Source organism: Cyprinodon tularosa, unplaced genomic scaffold, assembly GCF_016077235.1.
Source record: "Cyprinodon tularosa strain WSP-4 unplaced genomic scaffold, ASM1607723v1 ctg31, whole genome shotgun sequence".
Lineage (NCBI taxonomy): Eukaryota > Metazoa > Chordata > Actinopteri > Cyprinodontiformes > Cyprinodontidae > Cyprinodon > Cyprinodon tularosa.
The window spans coordinates 3,266,804-3,277,486 of record NW_024039019.1 but is presented as its reverse complement, the minus strand read 5'-3'; the positions used below and the strand labels follow the sequence as shown (position 1 = coordinate 3,277,486).

At 35.9% G+C, this 10,683-nt stretch overlaps 1 protein-coding gene across 1 annotated transcript; it reads right to left on the bottom strand.

The window, feature by feature from the left end:
* Positions 1 to 218: 218 nt before the first annotated feature.
* On the bottom strand, positions 219 to 2,987 carry LOC119788142 (claudin-7-A-like). The gene is made up of 4 exons (XM_038292310.1): positions 2,497 to 2,987; positions 1,113 to 1,277; positions 927 to 1,011; positions 219 to 833 (listed from the first exon to the last, which is right to left on the bottom strand). The coding sequence occupies exons 1-4, from the start codon at positions 2,717 to 2,719 to the stop codon at positions 674 to 676; spliced, it is 633 nt and encodes a 210-aa protein (XP_038148238.1). The 5' UTR covers positions 2,720 to 2,987; the 3' UTR covers positions 219 to 673.
* Positions 2,988 to 10,683: the final 7,696 nt, after the last annotated feature.

The following is a 10,683-nucleotide window of genomic DNA, read 5'->3' as shown; positions in this document are numbered from 1 at the left end:
ACACATTTGTCATGCAATTCCCATCTAGTGGATCAGACGGAAAAATATTACGCAAGTTGAGATATTTCAAGTTTTTTTTTTTTTACTTTATTTACAACATAAAAACTTTAAAAAGATTACAAAAAAAAAAAAACAAGTACAAGCCATCCACTCAAGAAGACTGAACCATGAGCACAAAAGTTTCCATGTTTCACAACAAATTGGCAATACAGGTACAATGAGTCTGATGTGTTTTTATTAAAATCTCAACTAATGCATATAAAACGATCAAGAATTACTGATCTAAAAAAAAAAAAAAAAAGAAACACCTTACTGAAGAATAGCTGTTGCCCAACAGTCTATTCAAATGTACTGCATATTAAAAGTACTGCCTTTAATAAGCCTCTCCATAACTTAATGCTTTAAATCTGTCAACATATACACAAGGTACACGTAAAGCACAGACTGCAGTTTTAAACAGGGCAAGACCAGTATACTCTGAAGTGAACAGCCGGCTTATAAAAAAAAAGACAAACCTTCAGAGTTTGATCAAATAAAGTAACATTAAGGTAGTCCTGCAGAAACTAAAAGGCAATATAATAAAAAGCTGTTAATCAATATGTTTTTGTATTTTTCCAGATGGATTCAGGGTGAATATTAAAATGTTCCTTCACACAGTAACAGTTTCTTCTGTTCAAACATAATCTCTGTTGCTGCTTGTGGCCCTACTTGTCATGGGATACTTTGGAGACATTTTTTCCGATTTTGGGCATGATGCTGCCAACATAGCACCTCCGATTATAGCCAAAAAGCATCCAGCCCAGGCGATGAAGATGGCAGAGCCAAACTCATACCTTCAGGAAGAGGAAGAGAAAGGTTATTAATTTTTCCTCCTTTTTTTGTGCCAGTAAAAGACAATTTGCGACCTAAAGACCTAAGCAGCTCACCTTGTGTTGACAGGAGTGAAAGGATCATAGAAAGCTCGGACAATGTCGTGAGCATACCAGGAACAGGCGACCATGCTACACAAAGCTGAGGGAGAAAACAAGATTTGTTTACAAGTTTTGCTTTATTGACATTAGGCTTAGAAAAAAATAAGATAAATCAATGTTTTAGATAATGGAAAGTCTTACCTCCAATCAAGATAATGATGCCACCAATCATAGCGGTGCGCGCCTTCTTGCTCTTGTCATCTCCACCACAGTTTGTGCATTTCATTCCCATAGTGGATGCACCCAGCCCAGCTAGGACAACAATTATGCTCACAATCATGAGAGCTCGTGCTGCTTGAAGGGCACCTAGTTCAAAAAGAATAAAATAAGTCTGTTAGTTCATCCGTTGGTGTCAAAGCCAACACTTATTGACAAGGGTGTGGTGCAAACAAAGTAATGAGATTGTTGTAGGGGGAGTGGGCTACAGTTCCTACAATTATACTGTTCAGGAAAGGGTAGAGTAAAACTCATTTGGGATGGTAAGGTTTTCAGCCTTTGCCGCAACGGCAGCAACAACAGAAACTGGCTGAAGGCGGAAACTATTTGAAAATCAAGAGGGGAGGGGGGGGATTGAGCGGGTGTGCATGCGTGAGACTCTGAAAACAGGTCTGACCAGGTTTCAGATTTCTTTACAAGGAAGGCACTCCCAGTTCCAGCTACACAGCCTTCTTTTGAGCAAATTTTCATCTCTGCAGGTGTCTGGAAACAGCGTTTCTACATCAAGATTTATTCTTTATTTCTTACAACCAACTAAAATGTAAAACTGTTGCTTTTCATTTTAGAAGGGGCGACGGAGTCACATTATCACACTTTTAAGACAAAGAAAAAAGGAAGTAGTTGACATAGTTAAAATAAATTGTTTAAACAGGCCTTTAAGTAGGTTTTTACCATTTGGGCAAGTGTCCTACAGGATCTATTAACTAAAAAAAGAGTTTGCCCATACAGTTAACCTTTAACTAAATCTGCTGTGTAAAGCCATTATGATTTCCTCCCAAGGTGGGTGGGTGGGGGAGGAAGAGGCTCACAGGACAATAATGCCCTGAAGGACAATCACTGTCAAGGCCACTGTGCACAACTTCCTGCTTTTTGAATGAAAAATTTATTTCAAACAGATTTCTAGAAACAATTCCCCTCCACAGCAGGAGCTATGTGAACCAAACAACTAAACATTCCTAAAAAAACAAAACTTATTCAAAAGGGTAACCAGTTTGTCAGGGCCTCAAAAGCCAACAGGGAAGCACTGCAGGCAACAAACTGAACAAATGACAAAGCAGCGGGGGGAAGGGAGGTGCAACAGGTGCATTGTTAGGAAAGGAAGAAGACCTTTCATGAGCAAAAGTAAAAGGAAGGGTGAGGTTAAACATCAAGGGAAGTAATCATCAAAACCACCTTTATCATCTACCAACAGCAGTTTTCATATGATTTAAAGGGTGCATAATATATTTAGACCAATTGATCTAGAATCCCTCTTTAGAATGCATATATTGTGAATAAACTCAGTATAAATAAATAGAATTGGACTTACTGTTGAGCTCCAGCATAGAGTCGTAGACTTTGCACTGGATCTGGCCTGTGCTCTGAAACGCGCAGGACATCCACAGTCCTTCATACATGGACACCGCTGTGATGATGTTAGAGCCTACAAAAGCGGACATCTTCCACTGAGGCAGAATGGTGCCAATTATCAATCCAATGACACCCAGGAGAGCCAGAGCGAAGCCCAGCATCTGTAGACTCGAGTTGGCCATCTCGTTTTTCTCTTTTTTTTATCTCCCACCGGCTTTAAATGAACAACAGCAACAACAAAAAAAACGATTTCCACCTGCTGCGAAACTGAATTTACTCCTTTAAAACCCAGCAAATTAAATCTGACGCTTCTTTACAAAGTTAGGTCCTTCTTTGATTAATATTTAAAATGTCCTTTGCGTTTTGAAAGCTGAATAATAGCACAAAGTTTGAAAAGTCTCTCCGTCGTTGCGCACCTGTTCCTCTGCCGCACCTTGACTGGGGAGTGGACACCGGGAGCGAGCTTTTTTAGGCGGTTTCTAGAGCAGGTGGGCGGGGACGCGCACGCAGTTTCGACCCATCAGCGTAAAGAGCGCACACCTGAAGTTTCGTGACGTAGCGTTTCCGTTGAACAGACCTCCGACTAAACTGTACATAGTTGCATGTTTTTCAAACAGAAAGTCTGAAACAAAACAGTCAAATAAAACTTCCATTTTTTATTTATACAGGATACTGACCTCTGAAAATGACATAAAATTTAATATTAAAACATTTTTCGTGGTGAACTATTTTTTCAATGTTATTAAGAAAAATAATCAATGGAATATATTTGTTTTAATATTCAATTAAATAATGGAAGAATGTTACTGTAATTAGTAAGCTGAATCTTGATAATTTAACAAGCAACATTTACACATGACCCTAAAGCAGAAACCACAGGAAGCCTTGATGTAAATAAATACTAGAGCCAAAATGATCATAATAGCCATATTCTATTGCATTGATTTACATTCTTTATTTCTGCTGTTGTGACGTGTACGTGTGTAAATAAATAAGCTATAATTATAATAATTATTAAAAGAGGCTTTGTTCTTTAGATTACTCTTTTTTTGGATTGCAAAACAACTAGGGTTTTCAATTACTTGTCTTAAGAAAAAAAAATCATATCAAAAGTCAATCCTAAATGTGTTTTTTTTTTTCTAAAAAAAAAATGTAACTTCTCAACTTTTATTGTTTTGTAATTTAACATCTCATGATAACTTAAGCAAGTGAATTTCAAACATCAATTTTACTTTAATGTCTGCCTGTTAAAAGTATTAAAAAGACTAGAAAAAAGGTGTATGACCAAATATTACAAATGTGACTAAAATTATTAGTGTATCTATTTTATTATTATTGGGATAAACTTTGCTTTTAAGCAAGATCCAAAAAGTTTCATCAGGGAAGAAGATATTACTTTAGTGAGAACATTTTGATGTTTTTATTTAATCCTATATACATTTTTTTAAAGCCAGTTTGGATGTTCTTTGTGATCTTTTTTTTTGTTTATCATAAATGTGTTACCAAGTATCTGACCATAACTGGTCAGTGGTTGACTTAGATCCAGCTCAGCTTTAATGACCCAGCCTGCTCTCTGAGTTACAGATTCTGTAGAGCAGCAACACTGTTCATAGCAATATTGTGAACCAGATAGCAACACAGCTGTAGCTTTTATTGTAGCCCCACCACTGGCCTTCCCAGCTAAAGAATTGTAATCTAATCCTATAAAGAGCACATTATGCATACTGATGATACTTAAAAGTTGTAACATTTTAAAAGATATATATAAAAAAAACACAATAATTTTTTTAAGCAATAAGGACTTTCTATAAATAGCTACGGAATGAAGACAGACTTTACTATTGATTAAATAAAAAGCATTTCGCTAAGGATCATCAAGCTTTTGGGATATTTAGAAACTTAATCTGAATTGTTGATCAATTTACTGAACACAATTTTTTTTACTCAGAGATCCTAAACTTTAATTTCAGAAATTTATGATAAAAAAATAATTCTCTTGAATCATAGTAAGATCCTGAAAACAAACTTTATTACAAGCTTTCCAAACCTTCAGCCTTAATATTTCAGAGTTAAGAAATATATACATATGATAGTGTTTATGTTTTTCTTTGAGTAAAACTATATCTGTTTAATTGGTTAGTTATTTGATTAATTAATTTATATCAAGTAAAATATTGCACATATTGTTCAGAAATATAAATGAATAAATACTTTATGGACCATTTGTGATGAATTACTTATTTATTAATTAGACATATTTATTTTTAATACTGCATTTTTAACAACCCAGTGGAATGTAAAAAAAAAATGTGGCAACAGTTTAAAAACTTATTCTTAGATTTAGACAAACTTTATTGTCATTATGTTCACACACAGTGTATACAAAACTAAATTTGTTTCAGTACAGCTCTGAGGTAATTTTAATTTCTAAAGTGCAGCAGTGATAAAAATGTAAACATGGTAATCAAATGTAAAAATAAGACCGGTATATGATTTACATGTGATTTTGTCTACATGTATAATTGCCCGGAATGCAGATATGTGATTGAGGAACTTCTAAAGTGTTAAGACACTTTAGGGAAAAACTGATTGAATGTTCACTGAACTAGGGGCCAGATATTTTTCCAGTTAGACACTATCAGAGAGGGAACCTACTGTTTTACATTAGCTTTAAGCTCAGGTAACGTCCATCTGCTCCCTGTTTTTTTTTAATGATGACTGCAGTGACGCTTATTGAACCTCCACCTCATATCATGCTGGCTGATAGATAATTAGCTGAATCTTACAGTCGGTTCACCTCTTCCTGTTCCTGTGTGCAAAGACGCATCAAACTGACTCTGTGGTTGGCACTGTGGCTGCTATAAAATCAAACATTTTCGTTTACTAAGCAAGGCAGGTCGGCATCCATGGAAGAAACCGTCTTTCTGCACATTAAAGATGGACAAACTTCCCTTTCATTGTTATGGTGTAGTGGGTAGCAATCATATGAAATAAAATAAATATAAATCTAATAGCAGAAGTTGATATTGTATTTTGTAATTATTTCCTTTTTAAACATGCATGAATATCTAAAGGGTGCTGTTAGAGGTGTAGGCAACCAGCAGGGCACCTCGTGGGCACTGCCCTTTGCCGGTTTGGAGCCCCAGGCTTTTTCCTACCTTGTCTGTATGATAAGTCCGTCACTGCCCTGAATGGAGGGAAGTAAACATGTCCCGGAACAGCTCAGCAGATTAACAACCAAGTCTTCCTGGACATAAATCAACAAGCCACTGTCTTTCGTAGTGAAAACTTGCATTTACACATTTGCAGAAGCCTAATCCTGACTGAGAACAGTTTTATAATCAGATAAATTAAAGAGTGAGCTGTTTGACCAAATATGTCAAGTCAGTGCAAGACTTTTTCACCAAAGATTATAGCAGCAACTCTGAAGCATAGTGGTGGAAGCATTAAGCTGCAGTAATGTTTTGCTACCAGTGGCGATGATGTATTATTTATTAAATAATGAAGGATGATAACTACTTCAAGATTTTTGGACTTTAAAATCAGCAGGTACATGTTAACAAATTATGCACACCTAGTGTTATACTAGTAGCCCAAAACACACATAGAAATTTAAAATAAAAACAAAAACAAGTAAAAACAAACAATCAAACACAAAAACAGAACAATAAGAAATAAAAATAAAGCTAATTGAATTGTCCTGACTTTGGCCTATTTGAATGTATAGACAAAAAGCAAACGGAAGCCAGGCTCCCACTAGTAAAGAAACTCATTTATATTAACAATATTATATCAATTAACTCAATCCATCAATAAAACACATCACATTTCTGATGGAAATCATGAAAAATATATATTTAACTTTAGACTTAAGCCTGTTTGGTAGTTACTTTATGGCAGTGGGGACCTTTTCTGATCAGCTCACTAATCCCTCACATAAGGGAACACTGTTTAACTTCCCCTTTAGAGAATTCTCTGCAATTTTGCTTTAAATGCAAATGAAGCAGAAGCGAGAACAAAACAGAACTTCACTCTGTAAATCATTGCTGTGAGTCCTCATTTTTTTAGTCAGTTATGGAGAAGTTTACGGCAGGGCGAGTTTACGAGACAATAACCTAACCATTGCTTTGTTCTATCAAACATATGTATGACTTACCTTTAAAAAAGTTCCCTTTGTTTCACATTTAACAATTAGTATTTGCTTACCCATCAGTATAATTGGAATCAGGTATTCCGATCACTTTCATGACCACAGGTGCATAAAATCAAGCAGCTCAACAGGCCAACTGTTTTTACAAACCTTTGTGAAAGAAGGGGTGGCTCTCAGGAGCTCTGTGTTAGGAGGCCACCTGTGCCACAAATCCAGTTATAAAATACCTCACTTCTGAATAGTTAACAGTTAGCTGTATCCTAAGTAAATGGAAGTGTTTGGGAATGACAGCAACTAAGCCACGAATTAGTAGGCCACGTAAACTGATGCGGCGGGGCCAGCGGATGCTAATGTGAAGAGGCCCCCAACTTTCTGCAGAGTCGATCATTAGATATCTCCAAATATGACCAAAGAGCTTCATGGAGTTGGTTTCCATGGTCAAACAGCTGCATCCAAGTCGTACATCACCAAGAACTATGCAAATACATCAGATGCAGTGGGGTAAAGCATGTTGCCACTGGATTCCAGAGCAGTGGAAGACCTGTTCTCTGGAATGACAGATCATGTTTCTCCATCTGGTAATCTGATGGACAAGTCTGGGTTTGGTGGTTGCCAGGAGAATGGTTCTTGTCTGGCTCCATTGTGCAAAGTGTAAAGTTTGGTGGAGGGGGGTTTTTATGGTGTGGGATTGTTTTTCAGGAGCTGGGCTTGGCCTCTTAGTTCCAGTAAAAGGAGCTCTGAAGACTTTAGCTTATCTAGACATTTTGGACAATTCCATGCCCTCAACTTTGTGGAAACAGTTTGGAACTGGCCAGTTCCTCTTCCAACATGACTGTGCACCAGAGTACAAAGCAAGGCCCTAAAACATGTGGATGGCAGAGGCCGGTGTGGATAAACCTGACTGGTCAGCACAGAGTCCTGATCTTAACCTGATTGAACACTTTTGGGATAAATTAGAGAGAAGCCTGAGAGAAAGGCCTTCTCGTCCAACATCAGTGTGTGACCTCACTAATGCGCTTCTGGAAGAATGGTCTAAAATTCCCAAAAGCACTTCTAAACCTTATGGAAAGCCTTCCGAGAAAACTAAAACTGTTCTAGTTGCAAAGAGTGGACTTAGAGTGTATAGAACCCCATGGATTGGGACTGAGATGCCACTTAAACTCATATGTGAATGACAGAAAGTAAGTTAACATTTTTGGCAATATAGTGGATGTCCTGTTGGTGATAAAAATACACTGAATTGTAGAGTTGTATTATGATAAAATGTGGAAAAAACAATTAGGATATTTAAATGACTTTTTCTTCCTATCTTGCATAGAATGGTCTTCTTATGACTGCTGTAGAATAGGGATCTAGGTAATATTTTTGACAGTTTGTAATAAAAAAATCAAAGTGATGTTTTAAATGGTAAATAAGAGTGTTAAAATAACCAAAAAAGCAATGAAATGGAGTTCCATTGAAATCAAGTCAACCTTCTAATGAGTTGGAGAGATTGAAATTTGTTAAGCTATCCAACGTTTTTAAATAACAAAAATTAAAACAATTGGTTTTGTGCTGTGCTAATGTTTCCAAAAGAAGCTCATTCTTTTTTTTGCCAATGACATTTTCCTCTTGTATAGCATTAGATCGCATGGAACTGGGAAAGACGGTCAATCAGTTTTGATAATCAAAAACGTATCACCACTTGCACAGACCTAATATATTAAAAAAATTATTTTTTCTATTGATCCTTCATTGTTAGGCTTTTAATGTATGTTTTATTCCTTGATTCTAACATTAATTACCTTAGTTCAGAAAATGTGCCTGTCTGAAACCACCAGAATAATCTCTCTTTCTGTTTCTACCAACTGCATGGTACAGAAACAGTCGCTTCAAACTCACCGCTGGTTTATTCAGTTACTTCCCTGGTCAAACTGGTTTCATCAGGCTCACACATGTCCCCAAACTATTCTTAGAAATCATAGAACCTGTTGTACAAATCTTATTCTCAGCACAAGCAACAACAACATGTGCAGGCTTGTAAAAATTGTTTTTCTCTTTTCTTAGATCAAACCACTGGTTGCATCTTTAGAACATTTTTTTATTGGGTTTCAGCTTCTGGCTGATACTAGAGATACTCTCTGAGTCATTACGCAGCATACTGTAGACACACAAAGAATGTGGCAAACATTTTCCCCGTGTAACAGGGCATGACTCATCTCAGGTGACACAGGTGATGGTGGACGAAACAATTTAAATATACTTGTCCATCTTTAGGGTGTGTGCTGTTTCGGTAATACCAAAAGAAGCTCATTTGAATTAAGTGGTGAGCTCATTTTTGACTGGCTCTGGAGAAGAAGCTCCTCCTCTATAGATTAGTAAAGTAGCTTTCATGTTTGATCATTTCAGCAGTAGAAATTTAGGAATGGCGCAACATCATGATTGAGTTTTGAAATGTTAATTCCAAATTAAAATCCTCCTTAAATTATTTTTCTCTTAAGTTTCTTTGATATATTAAAATTTACATTTAACATTTAATTGCTTTTTAAGGCCTATGGCTTTAGTTTGGATTAAACCTTAAAACCTGACTGATTAATCTCACAATTTTTGACTAATCCTTGGCCTTTTTAATTACATTTAGTACCATCAAACTGCATGTCAGGAAACAATGGATTACACAAGGCTAAACAGAGGAAAGTCTGGTGCACAAGATCGCCACCTAGACGTTTCTAGAGGTATTACACAAGACAAACAGACCTAGAGCCATTATTTAATGTCTCTTTTAAGGTTTGCAAGTGTTTTTTTTAATTATTATTATCTGTAGACTATACTTTTTTGAGAGATAAACACATTTTGTTCCATTCATTGGCAAAGCTGTAACAAAAAAAAAAAAATATATATATTAAGAGGAATTTAATGATACACAAAATTAACAGGAAAGTCCTCATTACCAGCTCTATATACCACACCTTGTACCAGCATTTACTGCTTTCTTGACCTTTTAAGACCCTTCTACCAGCTGTAGAAGATGCATAGATTAATGGTGCTAGAAGTTTGGGTTAGACACCACTTGATTACAGAGATCCTTGAGATAATTAAATCAAAACTGGATGACAGTAATGCATATTTATCTGATGAATGTTTAGAGACGAACGAACAGAGAGCAAAATATTGGCTGCAGCTGATGTCCTTAGTGTCATCTATATGTCTTGTTCATTGTCTTGTTGGTATTTCTTCTACATATATTCTCTATTAATAGTATGGTTTGTGTTTTTGTCATTGTTATTTAATGTGTCAGAGAGTAAAATATATGGAAAATACAGCATTCAAGATAATGAAACCAGCAAAACCCCATGATAGATGGAAAATATTACTTTCATATCAGAGTAAAAAAACGTTTTGGGGTCAAACACGTGGAGCTTATTAGTTATAACAAGTCAGACTTTTTTTTTCCTGTTATCAAGTGTTTAATATGAATATGTTTAATAAGTAGTTGTATGACTTACACAGTTAAAGTGATTTTTGACAGCATTAAATATGGCTTTATTTTTGAGATGCAAATAAGGAGAAGAATGGTGTATAATATCACAAATCTCATGCAAAACAAAATTACATCTTCTTAAGCAAAATTTACGGATTGCACAATTATAGGTAAACATAACAATCCCTTTAAAATGTATTTAAAAACTTTAATGTATGATTAACTTTAAGATGATCAAAGTTTCAGTCAACATCAAACATTAGTTTGGAGTTATGACATCTTCCTTTCCTAACCCTGATAGTGTTCTTGTTGTTGAACCCACAGACATTGAGTCAAAAGGATGTAGGAACAGGAGGTAGGAGGTACAAATTATGGCTTTTAGAAGGAGCTAGCAAGTTTGTCTCTGTATTGGCCAGGTCAAAAACTGATCTTTATGATGGATTCATCGTCTCCGTCTCCCAATGGCAACGTCTTATGAGGAAACTAGAAATGACTAGAAGCAGAAAGTTGATAATCACTGGGGCTTTTTAAAGAAT

What these genes read in the sequence shown, in the direction of transcription:
- LOC119788142 (XM_038292310.1), bottom strand. Translation starts at nt 2,719, where the DNA reads ATGGCCAACTCGAGTCTACAGATGCTGGGCTTCGCTCTGGCTCTCCTG. An exon ending in CTCTATGCTGGAGCTCAACA is followed by an intron (nt 1,278 to 2,496) that starts GTAAGTCCAATT and finishes TTTTTGAACTAG; the next exon opens with GTGCCCTTCAAGCAGCACGA. An exon ending in CATCATTATCTTGATTGGAG is followed by an intron (nt 1,012 to 1,112) that starts GTAAGACTTTCC and finishes TTTCTCCCTCAG; the next exon opens with CTTTGTGTAGCATGGTCGCC.